Source organism: Bombina bombina, chromosome 6, assembly GCF_027579735.1.
Source record: "Bombina bombina isolate aBomBom1 chromosome 6, aBomBom1.pri, whole genome shotgun sequence".
In the NCBI taxonomy this organism is placed as follows: domain Eukaryota; kingdom Metazoa; phylum Chordata; class Amphibia; order Anura; family Bombinatoridae; genus Bombina; species Bombina bombina.
The window spans coordinates 665,551,423-665,578,107 of record NC_069504.1 but is presented as its reverse complement, the minus strand read 5'-3'; the positions used below and the strand labels follow the sequence as shown (position 1 = coordinate 665,578,107).

Sequence of the window (26,685 nt, the reverse complement as noted above, 5' to 3'; positions counted from 1 at the left end):
CCTATATTAAAATTATTAACCCCTAATCTAATCCCCCTACACCGCCACCACCTATATTAAAATTATTAACCCCTAATCTAATCCCCCTACCCCGCCGCCACCTATATTAAATATATTAACCCCTAATCTAACCCCCCTACACCGCCGCCACCTATATTAAATATATTAACCACTAAACCTAAGTCTAACCCTAACACATCCAAACTTAATTATTATTAAAATAAATCTAAATAATATTAATAATATTAACCAAATTATTCCTATTTAAATCTAAATACTTACCTATAAAATAAACCCTAAGATAGCTACAATATAATTAATAATTACATTGTAGCTATTTTAGGGTTTATATTTATTTTACAGGTAACTTGGTATTTATTTTAACTAGGTACAATAGCTATTAAATAGTTAATAACTATTTAATAGCTACCTAGTTAAAATAATTACCGAACTATCTGTAAAATAAATCCTTACCTAAGTTACCATTACACCTAACACTACCCTATCAATAAATTAATTAAATAAACTACAATTAGCTCAACTAAAATACAGTTAAATACACTAATCTATATTACAAAAACAAACACTAAATTACAAAAAATAAAAAAAGATTACAAGAATTTAAAGCTAATTACACCTAATTTAAGCCCCCTAATAAAATAACAAAGCCCCCCCCAAAATAATAAAATTTCCCTACCCTAAACGAAATTAAAAAAGTAATCGGCTCTATTACCAGCCCTTAAAATGGCTTTTTGCGGGGCATTGCCCCAAAGTAATCAGCTCTTTTACCTGTAAAACAAAAAGAACACCCCCCCATTACAACCCACCACCCACACACCCCTACTCTAAAACCCACCCTATCTCCCCTTAAAAAAACCTAAGTCTAACCCCCAAGTGGTCCTTACCTGTCCTGAAGACAGGCAGAGAAGGTCCTGTTCCAGGCGGAGAAGTCTTCTTCCAGGCGGCGATCTCTTCTTCTTCCAGGAACCAGCCGGCGCGGAGTGGAGGAGTTGAAGACCGTTGACCGCGGAGCTGAAGACCGTCCTCTCTGGAACTGAAGACCGGCGATGCAGGAACTGAAGATCGGCGACGCTGGAACTGAAGACCGGAGCCATGGAGCGTGGAGGATCCTCTTCATACGATTGCCGCACACTGAAAAGGAATTCAAGGTACGCAATTAAAAATGGCGTCCCTTGAATTCCTATTGGCTGATTTGAGCCTTCAAATTCAAATCAGCCAATCGGATGAGAGCTACTTTAATTCTATTGGCTGATTTCAATAGCCAATAGAATAAGAGCTACTGTAATTCTATTGGCTATTCTAATCAGCCAATAGAATTACAGTAGCTCTTATTCTATTGGCTATTCAAATCAGCCAATAGAATTAAAGTAGCTCTCATCCGATTGGCTGATTTGAATTTGAAGGCTCAAATCAGCCAATAGGAATTCAAGGGACGCCATTTTTAATCGCGTACCTTGAATTCCTATTCAGTGTACGGCGGCGATCGTATGAAGAGGATCCTCCACGCTCCATGGCTCCGGTCTTCAGTTCCAGCGTCGACGATCTTCAGTTCCTGCATCACCGGTCTTCAGTTCCAGAGAGGACGGTCTTCAACTCCTCTGCTCCACGCCGGCTGGTTCCTGGAAGAAGAAGAGGTCGCCGCCTGGAAGAAGACTTCTCCACCTGGAACAGGACCTTCTCCGCCGGTCTTCAGGACAGGTAAGGACCACTTGGGGGTTAGACTTAGGTTTTTTTAAGGGGGGATAGGGCGGGTTTTATAGTAGGGGTGTGTGGGTGGTGGATTGTAATGGGGGGGTTGTTCTTTTTTTTTACAGGTAAAAGAGCTGATTACTTTGGGGCAATGCCCCGCAAAAGGCCCTTTTAAGAGCTGGTAATAGAGCTGATTACTTTTTTTATTTAGTTTAGGGTAGGGAAATTTTATTATTTTGGGGGGCTTTGTTATTTTATTAGGGGGCTTAGATTAGGTGTAATTAGCTTAAAATTCTTGTAATCTTTTTTTATTTTTTGTAATTTAGTGTCTGTTTTTTTTTGTAATATAGATTAGTGTATTTAACTGTATTTTAGTTGAGCTAATTGTAGTTTTCTTTAATTAATTTATTGATAGGGTAGTGTTAGGTGTAATGGTAACTTAGGTTAGGTTTTATTTTACAGATAATTTGGTAATTATTTTAACTAGGTAGCTATTAAATAGTTATTAACTATTTAATAGCTATTGTACCTAGTTAAATTAAATGCCAAGTTACCTGTAAAATAAATATAAACCCTAAAATAGCTACAATGTAATTATTAATTATATTGTAGCTATCTTAGGCCTAGATTTAGAGTTCGGCGGTAGCCGTGAAAACCAGCGTTAGAGGCTCCTAACGCTGGTTTTGGCCGCCCGCTGGTATTTGGAGTCAGTGATTAAAGGGTCTAACGCTCACTTTTCAGCCGCGACTTTTCCATACCGCAGATCCCCTTACGTCAATTGCGTATCCTATCTTTTCAATGGGATCTTTCTAACGCCGGTATTTAGAGTCGTTTCTGAAGTGAGCGTTAGACATCTAACGACAAAACTCCAGCCGCCGGAAAATAGCAGGAGTTAAGAGCTTTCTCGGCTAACGCCGGTTCATAAAGCTCTTAACTACTGTACTCTAAAGTACACTAACACCCATAAACTACCTATGTACCCCTAAACCGAGGTCCCCCCCACATCGCCGCCACTCGATTTAAATTTTTTAACCCCTAATCTGCTGACCGCCACCTACGTTATACTTATGTACCCCTAATCTGCTGCCCCTAACCCCGCCGACCCCTGTATTACATTTATTAACCCCTAACCTGCCCCCCACAACGTCGCCGCCAGCTACTTACAATAATTAACCCCTAATCTTCCGACCGCAAAGCGCCGCCACCTACGTTATCCTTATGTACCCCTAATCTGCTGCCCCTAACACCGCCGACCCCTATATTATATTTATTAACCCCTAATCTGCCCCCCTCAACGTCGCCGACACCTGCCTACACTTATTAACCCCTAATCTGCCGAGCGGACCTGAGCGCTACTATAATAAAGTTATTAACCCCTAATCCGCCTCACTAACCCTATCATAAATAGTATTAACCCCTAATCTGCCCTCCCTAACATCGCCGACACCTACCTTCAATTATTAACCCCTAATCTGACGACCGGAGCTCATCGCTACTATAATAAATGGATTAACCCCTAAAGCTAAGTCTAACCCTAACACTAACACCCCCCTAACTTAAATATAATTTACATCTAACGAAATGAATTAACTCTTATTAAATAACTTATTCCTATTTAAAGCTAAATACTTACCTGTAAAATAAATCCTAATATAGCTACAATATAAATTATAATTATATTATAGCTATTTTAGGATTAATATTTATTTTACAGGCAACTTTGTAATTATTTTAACCAGGTACAATAGCTATTAAATAGTTAAGAACTATTTAATAGTTACCTAGTTAAAATAATAACAAATTTACCTGTAAAATAAATCCTAACCTAAGATATAATTAAACCTAACACTATACTATCATTAAATTAATTAAATAAACTACCTACAATTACCTACAATTAACCTAACACTACACTATCAATAAATTAATTAAACACAATTCCTACAAATAAATACAATTAAATAAACTAGCTAAAGTACAAAAAATAAAAAAGAACTAAGTTACAAAAAATAAAAAAATATTTACAAACATCAGAAAATTATTACAACAATTTTAAACTAATTACACCTACTCTAAGCCCCCTAATAAAATAACAAAGACAACCAAAATAAAAAATTCCCTACCCTATTCTAAATTAAAAAAGTTAAAAGCTCTTTTACCTTACCAGCCCTGAACAGGGCCCTTTGCGGGGCATGCCCCAAGAATTTCAGCTCTTTTGCCTGTAAAAAAAACACATACAATACCCTCCCCCCAACATTACAACCCACCACCCACATACCCCTAATCTAACCCAAACCCCCCCTTAAATAAACCTAACACTAAGCCCCTGAAGATCTTCCTACCTTGTCTTCACCATCCAGGTATCACCGATCCGTCCTGGCTCCAACATCTTCATCCAACCCAAGCGGGGGTTGGCGATCCATCATCCGGTGGCTGAAGAGGTCCAGAAGAGGCTCCAAAGTCTTCCTCCTATCCGGCAAGAAGAGGACATCCGGACCGGCAAACATCTTCTCCAAGCGGCATCTTCGATCTTCTTGCATCCGGTGCGGAGCGGGTCCATCTTGAAGCAGGCGACGCGGATCCATCCTCTTCTTCCGTTGTCTCCCGACGAATGACGGTTCCTTTAAGGGACGTCATCCAAGATGGCGTCCCTTGAATTCCGATTGGCTGATAGGATTCTATCAGCCAATCGGAATTAAGGTAGGAATATTCTGATTGGCTGATGGAATCAGCCAATCAGAATCAAGTTCAATCCTGTTGGCTGATCCAATCAGCCAATCAGATTGAGCTCGCATTCTATTGGCTGATCGGAACAGCCAATAGAATGCGAGCTCAATCTGATTGGCTGATTGGATCAGCCAATCGGATTGAATTTGATTCTGATTGGCTGATTCCATCAGCCAATCAGAATATTCCTACCTTAATTCCGATTGGCTGATATAATCCTATCAGCCAATCGGAATTCAAGGGACGCAATCTTGGATGACGTCCCTTAAAGGAACCGTCATTCGTCGGGAGACAACGGAAGAAGAGGATGGATCCGCGTCGCCTGCTTCAAGATGGACCCGCTCCGCACCGGATGCAAGAAGATCGAAGATGCCGCTTGGAGAAGATGTTTGCCGGTCCGGATGTCCTCTTCTTGCCGGATAGGAGGAAGACTTTGGAGCCTCTTCTGGACCTCTTCAGCCACCGGATGATGGATCGCCAACCCCCGCTTGGGTTGGATGAAGATGTTGGAGCCAGGATGGATCGGTGATACCTGGATGGTGAAGACAAGGTAGGAAGATCTTCAGGGGCTTAGTGTTAGGTTTATTTAAGGGGGGTTTGGGTTAGATTAGGGGTATGTGGGTGGTGGGTTGTAATGTTGGGGGGGGGTATTGTATGTGTTTTTTTTACAGGCAAAAGAGCTGAAATTCTTGGGGCATGCCCCGCAAAGGGCCCTGTTCAGGGCTGGTAAGGTAAAAGAGCTTTTAACTTTTTTAATTTAGAATAGGGTAGGGAATTTTTTATTTTGGGGGTCTTTGTTATTTTATTAGGGGGCTTAGAGTAGGTGTAATTAGTTTAAAATTGTAATAATTTTCTGATGTTTGTAAATATTTTTTTATTTTTTGTAACTTAGTTCTTTTTTATTTTTTGTACTTTAGCTAGTTTATTTAATTGTATTTATTTGTAGGAATTGTGTTTAATTAATTTATTGATAGTGTAGTGTTAGGTTAATTGTAGGTAATTGTAGGTAGTTTATTTAATTAATTTATTGATAGGGTAGTGTTAGGTTTAATTATATCTTAGGTTAGGATTTATTTTACAGGTAAATTTGTTATTATTTTAACTAGGTAACTATTAAATAGTTCTTAACTATTTAATAGCTATTGTACCTGGTTAAAATAATTACAAAGTTGCCTGTAAAATAAATATTAATCCTAAAATAGCTATAATATAATTATAATTTATATTGTAGCTATATTAGGATTTATTTTACAGGTAAGTATTTAGCTTTAAATAGGAATAAGTTATTTAATAAGAGTTAATTAATTTCGTTAGATGTAAATTATATTTAAGTTAGGGGGGTGTTAGTGTTAGGGTTAGACTTAGCTTTAGGGGTTAATCCATTTATTATAGTAGCGATGAGCTCCGGTCGTCAGAGTAGGGGTTAATAATTGAAGTTAGGTGTCGGCGATGTTAGGGAGGGCAGATTAGGGGTTAATACTATTTATGATAGGGTTAGTGAGGCGGGTTAGGGGTTAATAACTTTATTATAGTAGCGGTGCGGTCCGCTCGGCAGATTAGGGGTTAATAAGTGTAGGCAGGTGTCGGCGACGTTGTGGGGGGCAGATTAGGGGTTAATAAATATAATATAGGGGTCGGCGATGTTAGGGCAGCAGATTAGGGGTACATAGGGATAACGTAGGTTGCAGCGGTTTACGGAGCGGCAGATTAGGGGTTAAAAAAAACATGCAGGGGTCAGCGATAGCGGGAGCGGCAGATTAGGGGTTAATAAGTGTAAGGTTAGGGGTGTTTAGACTCGGGGTACATGTTAGAGTGTTAGGTGCAGACGTAGGAAGTGTTTCCCCATAGGAAACAATGGGGCTGCGTTAGGAGCTGAACGCTGCTTTTTTGCAGGTGTTAGGTTTTTTTTCAGCTCAAACAGCCCCATTGTTTCCTATGGGGATATCGTGCACAAGCACGTTTTTGAGGCTGGCCGCGTCCGTAAGCAACTCTGGTATCGAGAGTTGCATTTGCGGTAAAAATGCTCTACGCTCCTTTTTTGGAGCCTAACGCAGCATTTGTTTGAACTCTCGATACCAGAGTTAAATTTATGGTGCGGCCATAAAAAAGCCCGCGGAGCGTTAACAGCCCTTCTACCGCCAAACTCCAAATCTAGGCCTTAGGGTTTATTTTATAGGTAAGTATTTAGATTTAAATAGGAATAATTTAGTTAATATTATTAATATTATTTAGATTTATTTTAATAATAATTAAGTTAGGGGGTGTTAGGGTTAGACTTAGGTTTAGTGGTTAATATATTTAATATAGGTGGTGGCGGTGTAGGGGGCTCAGATCAGGGGTTAATAATTTTAATATAGGTGGTGGCGATGTAGGGGGCTCAGATTAGGGGTTAATAATTTTAATATAGGTGGCGGCAGTGTAGGGGGATTAGATTAGGGGTTAATAATTTTAATATAAGTGGCGATGGTGTAAGGGGGTCAGATTAGGGGGTAGTACATATAATATAGGTGGCGACGGGGTAGGGGACTCACATTAGGGGTTCATGTAGTTAAAATAGGTGGCGGCGGGGTAGGGGGCTCACATTAGGGGTTCATGTAGTTAAAATAGGTGGCGGCGGGGTAGGGGGCTCACATTAGGGGTTCATGTAGTTAAAATAGGTGGCGGCGGGGTAGGGGGCTCACATAATGGGGTAATGTAGTTAAAATAGGTGGCGGCGGGGTAGGGGGTTCACATTAGGGGGTAATCATTTTAATGTAGATGGCGGCGGGGTAGGGGGATCATATTAGGGGTTTAGACATTTAATGTAGCTGGCGGCGGTGTAGGGGGATCATATTAGGGGGTAATCATTTTAATGTAGCTGGCGGCGGTGTAGGGGGATCACATTAGGGGGTTAGACATTTAATATAGCTGGCGGCGGTGTAGGGGGATTAGATTAGGGATTAATATATATAATATAGGTGGCAGCAGTGTAGGGGGCTCAGATTAGGGGGTAATATAGTTAATATAGGTGGCGGCGGGGTCCGGGAGCGGCGGTTTAGGGGTTAATACATTTATTGTTAGGAGTGAGAGGGGGGATTGCGGATAGAGGGGTATACGTGTCGGACTATGTTTGGGAGGCGTGTTAGACAGTAACAGGAGATTTAGTATTTTAGTCAGTTTTTTTAGACGGCGGCAGTTTCTAAAGTGCCGTAAATCACTGGCGACGCCAGAAATTTGTACTTACGCAGATTTCTGGACATCGCTAGTTTGTCAGACTTACGGCACTTTAGCAATTGCCGGCGCCGTATATGAGATAGCTCACTGTGCGAGCTGAAACTACGGATGGCGCAGGTTTCCACGCTTGCGCCAAAACCTGGGCCGTATATCGGATCGCGCCCCTCATGTGCTGGAGTATGTATTTATTATTACATAGAACATATTCTGCTTTGTGCAGAACATTGGAATGTAAAATATTTACAGTAAATACACAGTATAACACTTTATAAAATATGAATATTTTATAAATATCTACTTGACTGCAAAGGGCTCATATTCACACACATATATATATATATATATATATATATATATATATATATATATATATATATATATATATATATATATATACACAAACATTTTAGAGATGTATATGTATTTATCTCTATGTTAAAGCCCTTTGTCTGCCTTTTTTTTTTTCTCTAACACCTGAGACCTCATATCTTTGAGCCTTTGTAACTTTTGTGTGCAATTTTTAGAATATTTTTTATTAGACAGTGTTATGAGTGTAAGTGTACTTTGTAATGTATTTTTGAAGTGACACTTTTTAGTTTAGTAAAACAGTTAACCAGTACTCTGAGGACGCGGTAATCATTATAGAGTAAATCGCGATTGCGCTTTAGAGATCGCGTTTACTTTCATCTCGTAATACCAGCGGTAAACCTGACAAGCGCAAACACCTGTGATAAATCCCTTAACGCTCCAAGAGTACTTAAATTACGATTTATGTTGTGCATATTTAATATGATTTATTTCTGTGTCATTTACATACAAATTTTACGTTTTTGATAAAATACAATCAATTTTTGTTGAAGTACTGTGTTATGATTTTTTATGCACCTCAACAATAAAAAAATGTCCTGCGTATTTTTGTGTGAATGGTTCAGTTATTCATTTTAAAAGATTTTTGAATTACAAATTTTATTGTGCCTTTGTGTAATCTATGCATCTCTTCTCCAAACAAAAATGCAGTATACGCCCCTTAGCGAGACACCCTGTTTTCAGGATAAAAAGTGGCTTTAGAGCATTCCACCAGGGAAATAGAAGTACTGGCGAGCATTCTATTCTATAATAATAATAATATATAATATTCCTGCCAGCCCAGAGACCTTCAGATCATCGGGCACCAAGAGAAGCTAAATATATTAATAAAACACATTTAAGAGATGTTACCTTCTTGTAACCTTCCATCAGCAGCAGCTGCTCCACCTGGAAAAATAGTTTTCACGTAGATGCCAACTGGACCATATATGCTGTCCTTTCCTCCAACAATACTGAATCCTAAACCCTAAAAACACAATAAGTTGTTTTCAACAATAATAATTGTTACACAGAAATGTTATTAAAAGGAAAAGAAAAACTGTGATAAAAATGTTTTGGGCTTTAACAAAAGCTTAAATATTGTTGAATATCCTCTTAAGCCGCTCTGGCCAGGATGGATGAGCACCAAAATGTGTACACCTGCAGGTTGTAGCTAGTGATGTCCCGAACTGTTCGTCCGGCGAACGGTTCACAGCGGAACATAGCTTGTTCGCGTTCGCGGGCGAACACATGGCGATGTTCGATCCGCCCCTATGTGTCATCATTGAGGAAACTTTGACCCTTTATGTCACAGCCGCCTGACACATTAGAGCCAATCAACATCAGACACTCCCTCACAGACCCTTCCAGCTACTCGGAATCCGCCATTTTAGACTCATAACGACCTTGCTTTCTTAATGAGAGGACTTGTTGTGTTTTTGCTCCTGACATTAATAGGAAAAACATAGCTAGGCTAGTGTATTTAGTGTCCACTACAGTCCAGAAGGACTCCACTCATCTCTGCTGCAAGCACAGCACCCCAAAAAGCCCTTTTTAGGGCTATATTTCGTGCCGTTTTTTTTGTTTTTTTTTATTAGCATTTGCCTGGCTTTCAGGCTGTGTGTTTAAGGCTCACAGCATATGCTGTGATTACTGCCACCACTGATATCTCCCTAACAACATTAGTTTAAATTTAACTAACCAAAAAATTTAATTATTTTGCTAGTGTAATTTGTTTTCATTTTCTATCAGGCCAGTGTCACACAGCATATACTCTGGTTCATTGCTCTGTGCCAACCAACAGCCACCAGTGTTAATATCCGTTTATAACATTATTTTAAATTTAAAAAAAAATAAAAATATTTTGCTAGTGTAATCTAAGTACATTTACTATCAGGCCTGTGTCTGTCAGGCTCACTCAGCATCAATATACCTCATTTTTTTTCAGTATTTTGGTTAATTGGTCTGTGCCTGGCAGCCACCCAGCACTCATATCTATTCTTCTTCACCTTAATTTTAATATATAAAAAAAAAAAGTTTAAATTTGTTTGATAGTGTAATCTAATATAATTTTCTATCCGGCCTGTGTGTTTTGCTGACATACAGAGCCTACTGTGTTTACTTGCTGCCCTCCCTAGTCTATGAGCCATGACTCATATGTGTTTAACCTTTTTTTAATCCCCCCCCCCAAAAAAAAATAATTTAAATCATTTTTCTAGTGCAATCTAATAGTATTTTCTATCAGGCGTGTGTGTATCTGACTTACAGAGCCTACTGTTTTTAATAGCTGCCCCTCCAAGGCTATCAGCCACGACTCATATGTATGTGCTTAACCTTTTTCTTTAAATTGCCAAAAAAAGTCTTTAAATCATTATGCTAGTGTAATCTAATTTTATTTTCTATCAGGCCTGTGTCTAACTGTCTATCTGACTTACACAGCATACTGTTGTTAATTGCTGCCCTACGTAGCAGCCAGCCAGTGCGACCACTCATAGAGTCATATGTGCATTGCACTTCTTAACATAATTTTAATATTAAAATCTAAAATTTTAAAATATTTTGCTAGTGTAATCTAACTTAATTTTCTATCAGGCCTGTGTTTTTGTCACTTACACAGCATACTGTGTTAAATTGCTGCCCTACCTACCATCCACGACTCATATCTGCCAGCCTGTGTGCCAGGCCCAACTAGCCAATTAGTGGCACCAATCATAATTCTTGTAACAGTATATAAAAAAATAAAAATCATAATTTTTGGACTGCAAATATTCAGTCTCCTAGTGCCATTGAATTGCATTTACCTCCTGCCTGCCACTGCCAGCCTTTTGTGCCAGGCCGTCTAGCCAACTATTTACACCAATCATAATTGTTGTCACAGACAGTATAGTTACTAATTAAAATAAAACAAATTTTGATTGTTGATCTTAATCCTCAGTTTGCTCGTGCCCTAGAATTGCACTTTTCTACTGCCTTCCAAGCCTGTGTGCCAGGCCTACTTGAAAAATATTTACACCAATCATATTTGTTGTCACAGTATTCTTAATAATTAAAAATTAAAATTTATGGTAATAGTTGTTGTGAATCCTCAGTTTGCTGGTGCCATTGAATTGCAATTTCCTCCTGCCTTGCAGCCTGCTGTGTGCTAGGCCCACCTAGCCAATAATTGCCAGCAATCATATTTCTTTTAACAGTATTGCAAAAAATGTCAATCATCACTGTTTTGACTGTCAGTAATCAGTCTCCTAGTGTCCATGAATTGCATTTACCTCCTGCCTGCCAGCCTTTTGTGCCAGGCCGTCTTGCCAACTATTTACACCAAGGAGAACGACCTGTACTGTACTTGGTGTCCAATCATGTTTTTGTTTTCAATTTCATGGTTCATAATAAATATCGCCGTGTAACTAAAATCAATGCCATACCTGTACTCTGTTGTTCAAAAGGATGGCATATGTGGTGTTTCATTCTGTTGTGGTTGTTGAGGGTCGTGGCCGTGGGACAGCGTATAAAACGGCTGAAGGAGAACAACCTGTACAGCCTTGCTCCTCTTTTTAGGCAGGCCAGCTCTTTGCATACATGCCCACAGACTCTGTAACGCATGCCTCTTTTAAGGAGAGGTGCAGCCATAATGCAGGGTCAGAACCTCTGCCTTCAACTGTTATACTCGATTTTGCAAAAGGAAGTAAGCTTACCATGGTTCCCTGCACGCACGTATTGTTGTTATATTTTGGTGAGGGTAATCATGATGGCATGTAGACCACCACCACTGAGAGTCCTGGAAGTAACAGGGATGAGATGAAAGAGCTAAGAATAGTAGAACTTGAAACAACAGAGTTAGCCATGGGTGTTAGTGCCGCTTTCCTTTTTTTTGGCTTTGGGTGCGGCTATTCATGCAGGTCATATAGAGCTGCCACCATTCGGTGTTGTATCAGGTATTAAACTAATAAGAACAGTACTACCAAAATACAGCCAATAAGGGCCTTATGAAGACTGAGCCAAGGTTGGATTGTAGTATTTGGTTAGGCTAATCATGATGGCCATGTAGACCACCACCGAGAGTCCTGGAAGTAACAGGGATGATGAGATGAAAGTGCTAAGAATAGTACTACTTGAAACAACAGAGTTAGCCATGGGTGTTAATACAAGACCGCTTGGATTTATTTTTGTATTGGGTGCGGCTAATCATGCAGGCCATATAGAGCTGCCACCATTCGGTGTTGTATCAGCTATAAAAATAATAAGAACTGTACTATCAAAATACAGCCAATGAAGGGCCTATGAAGACTGAGCAAAGGTTGGATTGTAGTATTTTGTTCGGCTAATCATGATGGCCATGTAGACCACCCGTAACAGGGATGAAAGTGCTAAGAATAGTACTAATTGAAACAACCGAGTTAGCCATGGGTGTTAGTCTAAGACCACTCGGCTTTTTTGGGGGTTTGGGTGCAGCTAATCATGAAGGCCAGATAGACCTGCCACCATTTGGTGTTGTAACAGGTATTAAACTGCAAAGAACAGTACTACTTAACACAACCTACTTACCATGGGTCCCAGAGCATATGTTTGGTTATTATATTTTGTAAGGGTAATCATGCAGGCCATACAGGGAGTGCAGAATTATTAGGCAAATGAGTATTTTGACCACATCATCCTCTTTATGCATGTTGTCTTACTCCAAGCTGTATGGGCTCGAAAGCCTACTACCAATTAAGCATATTAGGTGATGTGCATCTCTGTAATAAGAAGGGGTGTGGTCTAATGACATCAACACCCTATATCAGGTGTGCATAATTATTAGGCAACTTCCTTTCCTTTGGCAAAATGGGTCAAAAGAAGGACTTGACAGGCTCAGAAAAGTCAAAAATAGTGAGATATCTTGCAGAGGGATGCAGCACTCTTAAAACTGCAAAGCTTCTGAAGCGTGATCATCGAACAATCAAGCGTTTCATTCAAAATAGTCAACAGGGTCGCAAGAAGCGTGTGGAAAAACCAAGGCGCAAAATAACTGCCCATGAACTGAGAAAAGTCAAGCATGCAGCTGCCAAGATGCCACTTGCCACCAGTTTGGCCATATTTCAGAGCTGCAACATCACTGGAGTGCCCAAAAGCACAAGGTGTGCAATGCTCAGAGACATGGCCAAGGCTGAAAGACGACCACCACTGAACAAGACACACAAGCTGAAACGTCAAGACTGGGCCAAGAAATATCTCAAGACTGATTTTTCTAAGGTTTTAATGGACTGATGAAATGAGAGTGAGTCTTGATGGGCCAGATGGATGGGCCCGTGGCTGGATTGGTAAAGGGCAGAGAGCTCCAGTCCGACTCAGACACCAGCAAGGTGGAGGTGGAGTACTGGTTTGGGCTGGTTTCATCAAAGATGAGCTTGTGGGGCCTTTTTGGATTGAGGATGGAGTCAAGCTCAACTCCCAGTCCTACTGCCAGTTTCTGGAAGACACCTTCTTCAAGCAGTGGTACAGGAAGAAGTCTGCATCCTTCAAGAAAAAACATGATTTTCATGCAGGACAATGCTCCATCACACGCGTCCAAGTACTCCACAGCGTGTCTGGCAAGAAAGGGTATAAAAGAAGAAAATCTAATGACATGGCCTCCTTGTTCACCTGATCTGAACCCCATTGAGAACCTGTGGTCCATCATCAAATGTGAGATTTACAAGGAGGGAAAACAGTACACCTCTCTGAACAGTGTCTGGGAGGCTGTGGTTGCTACTGCACGCAATGTTGATGGTGAACAGATCAAAACACTGACAGAATCCATGGATGGCAGGCTTTTGAGTGTCCTTGCAAAGAAAGGTGGCTATATTGGTCACTGATTTGTTTTTTGTTTTGTTTTTGAATGTCAGAAATGTATATTTGTGAATGTTGAGATGTTATATTGGTTTCACTGGTAAAAATAAATAATTGAAATGGGTATATATTTGTTTTTTGTTAAGTTGCCTAATAATTATGCACAGTAATAGTCACCTGCACACACAGATATCCCCATAAATAGCTATAACTAAAAACAAACTAAAAACTACTTCCAAAACTATTCAGCTTTGATATTAATGAGTTTTTTGGGTTCATTGAGAACATGGTTGTTGTTCAATAATAAAATTAATCCTCAAAAATACAACTTGCCTAATAATTCTGCACTCCCTGTATAGACCTCCACCGATAGGGTGAGTATGAGTAACAGCTATTAAAATGCGACATTACTAATTAACACAACATAGTTACCATGGGTCGCAGACCAAGAGCAGATGTCTTATTATTATATTTTGTATGGGTAATCATCCAGGCCGTATAGACCTCACCAAATAGGGGGAGTTACAGAGATTAAAGTGCTAAGAATGGTAGTACTTAAAACACAACCTAGTTAAAATGGGTACCAGACCGCATGTCTTATTATTATATTTTTTCAGGGTAATCTGGCAGGCCATATAGAACACCCCCGATAGGGGGGGGACAGGGATTAAAGTGCTAAGAAAAGTACTAATTAACACAAGCTAGTTATCATGGGTCCAACACCGTGTGTCTTGATGTTATACTTTGTCAGGGTAAACATGCAGGCCATATAGACCTCCCTTGATAGGGGGAGTAACAGGGATTACAGTTATAAGAATAGTACTACTTAAACACAACCTAATTACCATGGGTCCAAGACCAGATGTTTTATTATTATACTTTGTCAGGCTAATCATGCAGGCCATATAGAGCTCCAACAAAAGGGGGGGTAAGAGGGATTCAAGTGATAAGAAAAGTTTTACTTAACACAACAAAATTACCATGGGTCCCAGACCACGTGTCTTGTTGTTATACTTTGTCAGGGTAATCATAACCGCCATATAGATCTCCACCAATAGGGGGAGTTACAGGGCTGAAAGTGCGATGAACAGTACTACTTAACACAACCTAGTTGGGTCCAAGAACGCATGTTTAATTATTAGACTTTATTAGGGTAATTATATATCTAACAAATCTATCTATTTCTCTTCTATCGATTCTATCTAACTATCAATCTATGTATATCTATCTATCCTATCTATCAATCTATCTTCTGTCCGGGATGTTTTGAGACAGCCACTTTGGGAATGTTAGTTGATTTAGGCCCATTATGGCTTAAAAGCAGACTCTGCATAAACTATGTAATTTTCCATGGGAGTTTTGCCAGGGATCCCCCTCCAGCATGCGACAGTCCAGGTGTTAGTACCCTTGAAACAACTTTTCCATCACTATTGTGGCCAGAAAGAGTCCTTGTAGGTTTTAAAGTTCGCCTGCCTATTGAATTCAATGGCGGTTCGCGAACAATACCGGAAGTTCGAGTCCGCCGTTCGCGAACCAAAAATTTTAGGTTTGCAACATCACTAGTTGTAGCTCCATTTGACTTGGGTGGCAAAAAACTTATCTGTTTTAATATGTTTATTTGGGAACTTAGTTTCTGAGTTTAATGGAATGTTTTTTTCTTTTGTATGTGTTTTAATTTTTATGTTTTTAAAGATATGTATAAAACTAATTTATTTATCATCTTGTCTCTAAGGAATTGCTAAAAGAAATTAAACCAAGAATATATTAAGCAGAAATCAAATACTAAAATTTACACAACTAGACGTTTAATTTTTGGAATTTTTGGATACTACAGTATAAACTCTGAAACTTTACTATTTAAATCATAAATCAAACCAAAACACCTGAATGTCATTGATTCTACCACCAGACTATCCAGCTTCTTGTCAAGTTTTGTTACATTTTCTATTTACTATCACTGCACTGAAAGTATTAGTCTTTAGGTACATCCTACCTAGGTGAAATGTGTTTACAAATGAGCTCAAAATGTATAAAAAATGTTTTTGCTATTCACATAACTTTAAATATACAACCCCTCTGCAAATTCGCAAATTTCTAGGTTCCCTTTTTCAAACTTAAATAAAGAAACATAGATTTTGAAAACAAATAGTTTTATAAGAACTTAGAAGTTTTTACCAGTGTTAGCACATTTACTATTAGAGACAATGTAAACCATCTGCTCTGTCTAACAATCTGGCTAGATTGCTGTAATTATAATAAGACAAGCTAAAATAAAAACAAAGGAAAGCAAAATCTATCTAGTTATATTTTAAGATAAGACATTCTGCATATCAGGGGTTAAGTACTACACAAAATTTTGTGGGAATTCACCAAGACTTCCACTCCCCCTCACAATTAATATTGTGTGTGTATATATATATATATATATATATATATATATATATATATATATATATACACACACACACATACACTCACACACACTGTATTACCTTGGTTAATAAAAGCAAATTCAAACCAATGAAGGTTTGAATGGTTGTCTTTGGGCATGAGAATCCTCCTCTGTCATAGAGTCTCACCCACTTAAGGTATAATAGTCCTATTTCTGCTGAGGGGAGCTAACCCCAGAACAAGCCACCCATAAATGTAAGCACTATGTATGCTACACAATGTGGGGTGATCACACAGCAGAGCCACTGACAGATTTGGATTTAGTGTAGTGTAGGAAATGTGACTGCACATTACTAGAGGATCTCACTATCCCTCTAACCAGAATGTGCTCCAGCCCCTCCCTCCAACAGCAGCAGTGTTTACTGAAACATTTTTGCTCTCTGTGCAGGGGGAACTTAGTTCCTCCTACAAAAATTGTGCAGGAACTCCATTCCCATGTGTTTCAACTGAACTTGACCTCTGCTGCATATACAATATCTACTGGAGATGTTGGAAATAAATGTACTGATTTTATATTGCACATTTGTTTTTAGTGTGCATATTAATTTAAAGGGACAGCATACTGTAAAATATTTTTCCCTTAATGTGTATCCAATGATTTGTTATACCAGCTGCAAAGTATAAAATAGGAAAATGCTTGTTTTTGCTTATTTTTGTATATTAAATAGCTGGTTATTTTCTTTAAAACCACATCCCATCAAATTGGGTTGAGGTTACAGTGAAATCTCTCCTTATTTGATCGCTTTCGGTACACACCCATGCTTCTTTATAATATCTCTGTTTATACCAAAGCCGATACATAGAGAGAATAATGGAAATTTTATATTGTATTACTTATCTCTCCTACCACCTACTAGGAGTGTTATTTCTTCTGCTGGCTATGTTTACAAAGTATAGATTGGAGATACCACAGGCAAAACCAGCTATTTCACATGTCAAAATAAAGTAAAACAATCTGTTTGTAAACAATTTAACACACTCCAGCAGGTAAAATTGATTATTGGTAGCAAATTAAAGGGAAGAAAATGTTAGGGTAAAGTGTACCTTTAAACCTATATAAACAGGAACCAAATAAAATGGACAAACTTACTTTTTGAAAAATATGATAACATTTTATTTAGCTATTTGGGCTGCAGTTTTGGTTAACTTTTTGTACTGCAAGTCTAAGGGCCATTTGATTAACAACAAGTCACCACCTTTTTCCTATTTCTGTCAGTTTTACAGGTTTTAATTTTTATATAATCTCAGACATTTTAAGTCTTTTAAAAATCCTAGAAAAGTTGTAAACATGTTGTGTATTCTATTAGTAATATTAGATCATGTCTGCTTTGTTACTTGTATTGTATAAGTTTTTCTTTATACTTAATGCCACATGGGCAACATTACCTTGCCCTGACCTTTCATTAAAATGATATTGGAAATGACAGAGGCCTGTGAAGGGCTTCGTATGTTCAATAACTGCGCTGAACTCAGGGAACGTGAGGATCGAGATACACCCTGTAAAATACATACAAAAAATATATGAGAAGACGGCAAAAGTTGTATTATTTAAATATTCAGTTGCATATTTTCTACTAATATACATGATATGTTTGTGAATTAAATGTATTAACAGTGAACTTGGCTGGTTTTATTCATATGATCCATCCATTTTGTTTTATTGCTGACATGCTGGCACTTATACAAATAATGATAATAATAATTCATCCATTTTTTAATTGCTGACACGACATACAATACTCAACAAAGAATGTCACATGAGCATTGCAAAGCGGCTATTCCTATCCATTAGGAAAAACACGCAAAATATGAAATGGGGCTTTTCATTGGGTTTTCCGATTCAAAATCGAGGCCTATAAATTCCATTAAAAATATTAAAACGCTCACTGGGCTCCATTTATTACACAGCGAATGCTGCTTTAGAGACCCATCATTTAAGTCTCACCTAAAAGGTGGCGGATTGAAATCATCCTGATCCGATCCAATCAGGATTATTGACAGTCCCTGCTAGCGGCTAATTAGCAGTCAGTGAGCATGGGCGGCATTGCACAAGCATACACAGTCCGCATTTAGCGAGCTCCAGCAGACATGATTCCCTATTGCCAATCATGTCCGCTCGACACTTGATAAATCCAGCCCATTGTGTTGTTTTCCATTTTTTGTTCACTGCAATAACTACAACAAATAATGCATTAGGTTAATTCAATAAGTGAAGCAGATTTTAGCATAATTTTTTGACTTTTCAACTTCTATTTCATCTTTGAGCACTTGTAAACCCCATCCTGGCCTGTTCCACGAGGCATTTCACAGCTGTTTGCTTCACAACCTTAAAATATTAAAGTTTTTGGTACATTCTCAGTTAAAGGGACAGTCTACACCAGAATTTTTATTGTTTTAAAAGATAGATAATCCCTTTATTACCCATTTCCCAGTTTTGCATAACCAACACAGTTATAATAATATACTTTTAACCTCTGTGATTATCTTGTATCTAAGCCTCTGCAAACTGCCCCTTTTTTCAGTTCTTTTGACAGACTTGCAGTCTAGCCAATCAGTGCCTGCTCCCAGATTACTTCACGTGCACGAGCACAGTGTTATCTATATGAAATATGTGAACTAACACCCTCTAGTGGTGAAAAACTGTTAAAATGCAATCTGAAAAGAGGTGGGCTTCAAGGTCTAAGAAGTTAGCATATAAATCTCCTAGGTTAAGCTTTCAACTAAGAATACCAAGAGAACAAAGCAAAATTGGTGATAAAAGTAAATTGGAAAATTGTTTAAAATTACATGCTCTATCTGAATCATGAAAGTTTATTTTGGCCTAGACTGTCCCTTTAACCCCTTAATGACAAGTGACGTACCAGGTACGTCCTGCAAAAACTTGCAGTTAGTGACAATGGACGTACCTGGTACGTCACTTGTCTAAGAGAGTGCTGGAAGCGATCGCAATCGCTTCCAGCAGCTCTCAGGGTATTGCAGTGATGCCTCGATATTGAGGCATCCTGCAATACCCTTTAGAAACATCGATGCAGAGAGAGCCACTCTGTGGCCCTCTCTGCACCGGTAGCGATGCGGCCGGTTCGTTGGTGGGTGGGAGCGCAACAGGGAGGCGGGTGGGCGGCCCATCGCTACCCGGCATCCGGCTCCTGTTAGTGCAATGTGCACGCCGGGTGCCGGGGAGCGTGCGGGGGCGCGCTTGCGCGTGCGCGGGTGCGCGCGCATGCGCGCGATTACCTACCCACACTGACACCAATGAGTGGGAAGAGGGGGGGGGGAAAGTAATAATAAATATATGAGGGATCTGGGAGGGGGAGGGGGGTTGGGGTATTGTGGGGGGCTGCTACACTACAGAAAAAATTAAAATGGAAATAAAAAATAATAAAAAAACCACTTTTTTGGGGGGCAAATTGGGTACTGGCAGACAGCTGCCAGTACCCAAGATGGCGGCAATTAGGTAGGGGGAGAGGGTTAGAGAGCTGGGGGGGGGATCATGGAGGTTGGGGCTAAGGCAGGAGTCCATCACAGCTAAAACATTTTATTTTTTTTTATTAAAAAAAAGAAAAACTCCTTTTATTTAGTACTGGCAGACTTTCTGCCAGTACTTAAGATGGCGGGGACAATTGTGGGGTGGGGGAGGGAAGAGAACTGTTTGGGAGGGATCAGGGGGTGGGATGTGTCAGGTGGGAGGCTGATCTCTACCCTAAAGCTAAAATTAACCCTGCAAGCTCCCTACAAGCTACCTAATTTAACCCCTTAACTGCTGGGCATAATTTACGTGTGGTGCGCAGCAGCATTTAGCGGCCTTCTACTTACCAAAAAGCAACCCCAAAGCCATATAAGTCTGCTATTTCTGAACAAAGGGGATCCCAAAGAAGCATTTACAACCATTTGTGCCTTAATTGCAGAAGCTGTTTGTAAATAATTTCAGTGGGAAACCTAAAGTTTGTGACAAAATTTGTGAAAAAGTGAACTTTTTTTTTTATTTGATGACATTTGGCGGTGAAAATGGTGGCATGAAATATACCAAAATGGGCCTAGATCAATACTTTGGGTTGTCTTCTAAAAAAAAATATATACATGTCAAGGGATATTCAGGTATTCCTGACAGATATCAGGGTTCCAATGTAACTAGCACTAATTTTGAAAAAAAGTTGTTTGGAAATAGCAAAGTGCTACTTGTATTTATGGCCCTATAACTTGCAAAAAAAGTAAAGAACATGTAAACATTGGGTATTTCTAAACTCAGGACAAAATTTAGAAACTATTTAGCATAGGTGTTTTTTTGGTGATTGTAGATGTGTAACAGATTTTGGGGGTCAAAGTTAGAAAAAGTGTGTTTTTTTCAATTTTTTCCTCATATTTTATATTTTTTTTTATAGGAAATTATAAGATATGATGAAAATAATGGTATCCTTAGAAAGTCCATTTAATGGCGAGAAAAACGGTATATAATATGTGTGGGTACAGTAAATGAGTAAGAGGGAAATTACAGCTAAACACAAACACTGCAGAAATGTAAAAATAGCCATTGTCATTAAGGGTAAGAAAATTGAAAAATGGTCCGGTCATTAAGGGGTTAAAGGGACAGTCTAGTCCAAAATAAATTTTCATGATTCAGATAGGGCATGCAATTTTAAACAACTTTTCAATTTACTTGTATAACCAATTTTGCTTTGTTCTCTTGCTATTCTTAGTTGAAAGGTAAACCTAAGAGGTTTGTATGCTAATTTCTTCGACCTCTTATCTCAAGGCATTTTGACAGTTTTTCACCACTAGAGGGCGTTAGTTCATGTGTGTCATATAGACAGCATTGTGCTCACACACGTGAAGTTTACCTAGGAGTCAACACTGATTTGCTAAAATGCAAGTCTGTCAAAAGAACTGAAATAATGGGGCAGTTTGCAGCGGCTTAGATACAAGGTAATCACAGAGGTAAAAAGTATATTAATATAACAGTGTTGGTTATGCAAAACCGGGGAATGGGTAATAAAGGGATTATCTATCTTTTAAAACAATAAAAATTCTGGTGTAGACTGTCCCTTTAAAAGTTAATAAACAAGATAGTTTCCTGCTTTAGTAAAAAAATGAAATATACCTCAAAAGGCAAGCTTATGAAATGTGTATATAGTTTTCACTTTGGATGCATATGTTTTGATTTTGTTATAGTATCTAAAAAATTGTTTCAAAAAAGTATACCGAACAAATATTTTTTTAAGGCTTTTGAAAGTTAAATCAGATTTTTCTTACATACATAATTTGAGCAAACTGTAGCTCATCTGATATAGTGGAATTGTTTATAACAGGAAGCAAACTCAATTGAGCTGTAATGCAATGGTGTTTAATTCAGTCTTCTAGGAAAGCTTCTTGTATGACTTATCTACAAAATGTTTCATAGACTTTAAGGGGCATCAAAATGTAAAGTATAATTTATAGGTTCTGAAAAATGTACCCCTCAAATCCATATATTGCGCAAGTGAAAGATAAACACAGCCAAGCAAAATATATTGGGCCAGATTACGAGTGGAGCTCAAACGTATGTGTGCGAGCAATATTGGGTTTTTGCATTTGTTTACGTGTAAGTTAAATTTTGCCATCAGCCAATCACAGACTCATGTGAACGTTTGCACATGCTCAGAAGAAGCTGGTGCCTCAGAAAGTGTGCATATATATATTTAAAATAACATGCTCTTTCTGAATCATCACAGTTTGATTTTGATTTAGTGTCTATTTAAAGGGATACTAACCCCAATTTTTTTCTTTCATGATTCAGATAGAGCCTGCAATTTTAAGCAACTTTCTAATTTACTCCTATTATCATTTTTTCTTCGTTCTCTTGGTATCTATATTTGAAAAATCAGACATGAAATCTTAAGAGCTGGCCTATTTTTTGTTCAGCACCCTGTATAGCACTTGCTGACTAGTGGCTACATTTAGCCATAGCCACCAATCAGCAAGCAATACCAAGGTGCTGAACCTAAAATGAGCTGGCTCCTAAGCTTTCATTCCTGATTTTCAAATAAAGATACCAATAGAACAAAGAAAATTTGATAATAGGAGTAAATTAGAACGTTGCTTAAAATTACATGCTCTATATATGAATCATGAAAGAAAAAAAATTGGTTTTAGTATCCCTTTAAAGGGTTTTAACAGCAGAATAAATTTGTGATTGTGATCACTTAAAAATCATGCTGACGTTTCATGTTTGAACAGAGTTTATTGTTTATATCTAATAGGTAATCTGTCATTTAATTATACTATGTACCTGTGTGACCTTGTTTTGGCAGCTTACTCTGTAATAATTTATTTTCTTTTTTACTATGTATGGAAAAGCAATACCTGTTTGTTTGGTAAAGAACCTCAATAAAAATTTGTTTAAAAAAAAAAATCATGCTGACAATTTCAGCTAAGGTTCCTAAATCAATATTCGCTGAAAATATTGACAAGATATTGATCCACCTCATAGTTCTTCTGTTGTTATATTTAATGTCTTATGTTGGTATTTGCTGTTTTCAGCTATACTGCTGAGATAAGTTAAAAGTGTCAAGATTCACTTCTTTATTTTGTATTTCCCACAGTTAAACAGTAGATTAAATTGAAAGCAAGCTTGAAACATTTTTCTGCCCATATGTCTTTGGGCTAATGTGCACCTTCAATGCTAAAGGGAGATTAAATCACAGTTTAAAACTTCATAAAAAATATATAATTAAGATTACATGCTGCATTTAATTGCTCGATATCTGTAGGATTATATTTATATCTATCCCAAATAAAAAAAAAATTAAGGGGCTTTTGCTTTTCAAGTGATGTATCCCTGGACTGCAAATCAATGCAACTGCGCTAAGAAAATTATAGATTAAAAGCATTTGAATGCAGGCTTTATGCAAAGCATTGATTGACACATATAAGAAAAAAAATCATGTAATGTCTCTTTAATTCGTTTCACATAGAACTATAGTAATATATTATACCTGAACTCCTACAGAATTGTCCAGCTGCTGAGACAGCGATTTCCAGTTACAACGGAGATGTGCTGGCTGACTATCACTGCAGAGAGTCGGCTTTTTAGTTAGCGGAGGGTCTATTTCTCCAATCCAATATGGGTTGACACCTACATCAAAGAGCTAGCATGTAACAGAAAATACAACTGGAATGCAAATATTATTAATATTATCTTTGCCAAACAATACAAATCTAAACTCTATCAACAATCCCACACAAGATCTTTGAAAAGAGAAGCCGCTCATAAGCAAAACTCATATTTATATTAGCTAAAATATGTAGGCCATATTGTTTATAAGAATGGATATCTTAGTATTATTCTAGTGTACACAAAACATAAATACATCAGATTATTCATTTTATAAATCAAGAACGTTATTCAATAGTACCAAGGAGTAACGTTAAACTAGGATAGCCACGTATGTAATATTCTTCAGAAATACCAAGGATCACATCTGTGTTTTGGGCAAATTCTAGGGCAGCTTTTAGGGATCTGCTGACTGTATGTGTGATATTACCTACTGCTGTATACACTCCTGATTCTTTACCAAAAATAGGTATCTATTAATTGCCTGCTAATTATCTAATATTTTACATAGCACTTCTGTTATACTAATGTGAATACGTGATTTTGAACATTTACCCTGCACCACTTACAATCTAAAAGAATACTCAGGTGATTTTCCAGCACACCATATATCTATACCTTTTTAATCTTTTATATTTATACCTTTTTAATCTTTTTGAAGCTACTTGCAAATTAGGTATATTAAATGCTTCAACAATTAGGTATATTAAATGCTTCAACAGTAGCTGGTGTAGGAGAGGAATGATTTGGTGATGCAAAAGTCACAGATATATGTAGCAGCAGCATTTTCCCAAAACAACAACTACAAACCAATCTTGGGTACCTACAGTTCATCGTTCAGGGGATTAATATTTCCCTATCTCTTCCAATAACAGTATACGTAACTGTGGCCCTTTTTACAGTACAAAACTTAGGATATGGAGTCCATAATTTAACCCTTTAAGTATGGGCTGTGGAAACCGATACAGATGCTTAGATGCCATATTTGGTTATAGCTGTTGATTTTCTTCAATTTGGATTTATTTGTCTTATATGATTTGATATATTAGTCGTAAATGATGTAGTACAACATACTTGTGGAGTTGCTTCGTGTTCTGATACATGGAGCCTTTAATTGCAGTGAGTGTTGACCGGCTTCAACTATAGATTGGTTTTCTAAAAATGTGTCCAGATTTGAAAACTGTAAAATAAAAAAGTCAAATGAAGTTTACAAAAACAGCCACCAGAGGGCAGTCAGATGCTCTGCAAATCCTCACAGAAGAGTTAAGATTCATTTTACTTAGGTTGTGGTAAATATTGTCTGGATTGATTTTATTCACAAAGGCCTTTGAAATCCAAAGACGGTTTTGGTTAGTGAGAATACGCCAAATGTGGTTGGCAGTGTTAGTTCATGATGTAAAACCACATTCTGGTTTTTTGAAACATTGGCTCAGTATGATTTGAATGCTACATATTTAACCCATTTTCATACTTTCTGAATTGCCAGACAAATATATATAAATACTTTTACACATAAGAATAAAATATTTTAAAATATATCTAAAGATGACGGCAAATATCATGGTGTCTGAAGGGCAGAATTCAAAAGCCATTACTTTTTATTAGCAGGTTTGTGCCATTATCAACACTCAAGCACAGTCTATGAGACAGTGTTACACATGGGTGAATCACCATCTAAATTGGATGATTTATCGATAAAAATCTGTGTAAATGTTACTGGTGTTTTTTGTTGCTAATCATTACATACATTTTATTAAGGATTGTCATCAACCCAAAAATGTGAGATCTGAACTATCTAAAATTTGTAGACCATATCCCCCTACAGAACAATAAAATCACATTATGAAAAGAAAAATCAACTCTCTTTATCCATGTGATCTCTCAGACTCTGAAATGTACAAGTTTACATTTATTATATTTATCACCTAAAGTAGTTGTATCACATACAAATCAGTAAAATGTTAGCATTATAAACCTTGATAAATTGCAACCATTTTCTATATATATTTTCTATATATAAATAATCCCTATATTAAAGGGACAGCAAAGTCAAAAGTAAAATTTTAACTTTTGTGAGTAAGGTAGAGTTTGCCGTTTTAAACAACTTTCTAATGTGCATCTATTATAAAATGTGTTTTGTTCTCTTGATATCCTTTGTTTAGAGTAAACCTAGGTGGGTTGATAGGAGCTATGAGTGTGCATGTGTCTATCACAGTTTATGTCAGCAGTATTTGCATATATGTATAACATTGCTTTAAACAATGAGCCAGATTACAAGTGGCGCACTAACTACTTTTTTGCTTGTGCACTAGCTACGCTCAAAGTAAACATTTATTGCGGCAAGGTTGGCGCATATATTGCAAGTTGAAAGTAAAAAGTTAGAACAGGAGCAAAAGACCAAGGTGCACTAAATTCAGGACTTTGAATACCGCAACCGGGTTAATTCCTCCCCCCTTAGACTTTTATGGGGCATGCTGTAAAATAAACAGTTATCGCTCGCATGCTAACCCGACACAGTGTTAGACCACTTACACTAAATCCGAAGTGAGTTTGGAATACTTGAAGTTCCTATGTTCTTCACAAAAAAGAAAATGATCTTTTTATTAAAAATAAATAAATAAAATAATATATATATATATATATATATATATATATATATATATATATATAAAACTATTTTTGAAAAACACATTAGAATTTATTAAAAATTATATTGCATGTTTCAAGGTATTTGACTGGGAAGGGCTCAAACGTGTATATATATATATATATATATATATATATATATATATATGAAAAAAGAGTTTATAAGTAGTGGCTCTGTCTAAGACATAGGAACCACCTGGGAGGCGCTAACAATGGTAGTGTGACAACTAGTTAAGCTGCTGGGGGTACACGGAAAAGGGCAGCTAGTGAGCCCTCACTACCGGCTACTCTTAAGTAATATAAAAAACAAGAGGTTGAGACCTTCACAGCACTAGACTATAACATGAATTGAATAAAGTATAAAAAGCATCACAATGAGTATAATAAAATATAAACCGCCGCTCCTAGCCCCCGCCGCAACTATAATAAATGTATTAACCCCTAAACCTCCGCCCCCGGAGACCACCACCACTCTAATAAACTGATTAACCCCTAAACCACCGCTCCCGGGCCCCGCCGCCACCTACATAATACCTATTAACTCCTATCCTGCCCCCCCTATACCGCCGCCACTATAATAAATTTATTAACCCCTATCCTGCCGATCCCGGACCCCGCTGCAACTAAATAAATTGTTTAACCCCTAAACCGCCGCTCCCGGACACCGCCGCCACCTATATTAAACTTATTAACCCCTAATCTGC

General features: G+C 37.8%; 1 protein-coding gene across 1 annotated transcript in view; it reads right to left on the bottom strand.

Annotated features, from left to right (window-relative positions):
- The window catches only part of IL16 (interleukin 16), a 257,992-nt gene that overhangs the window by 100,347 nt on the left and 130,960 nt on the right, over positions 1–26,685 (bottom strand). Inside the window, exons 6-9 of the mRNA XM_053717743.1 lie at positions 24,410–24,515; positions 23,217–23,356; positions 17,635–17,745; positions 8,869–8,983 (exon numbers count right to left, since the gene is read on the bottom strand). Of these exons, the coding sequence (XP_053573718.1) occupies positions 8,869–8,983; positions 17,635–17,745; positions 23,217–23,356; positions 24,410–24,515 (472 nt within the window). The remainder of the gene's footprint in view (positions 1–8,868; positions 8,984–17,634; positions 17,746–23,216; positions 23,357–24,409; positions 24,516–26,685) is intronic.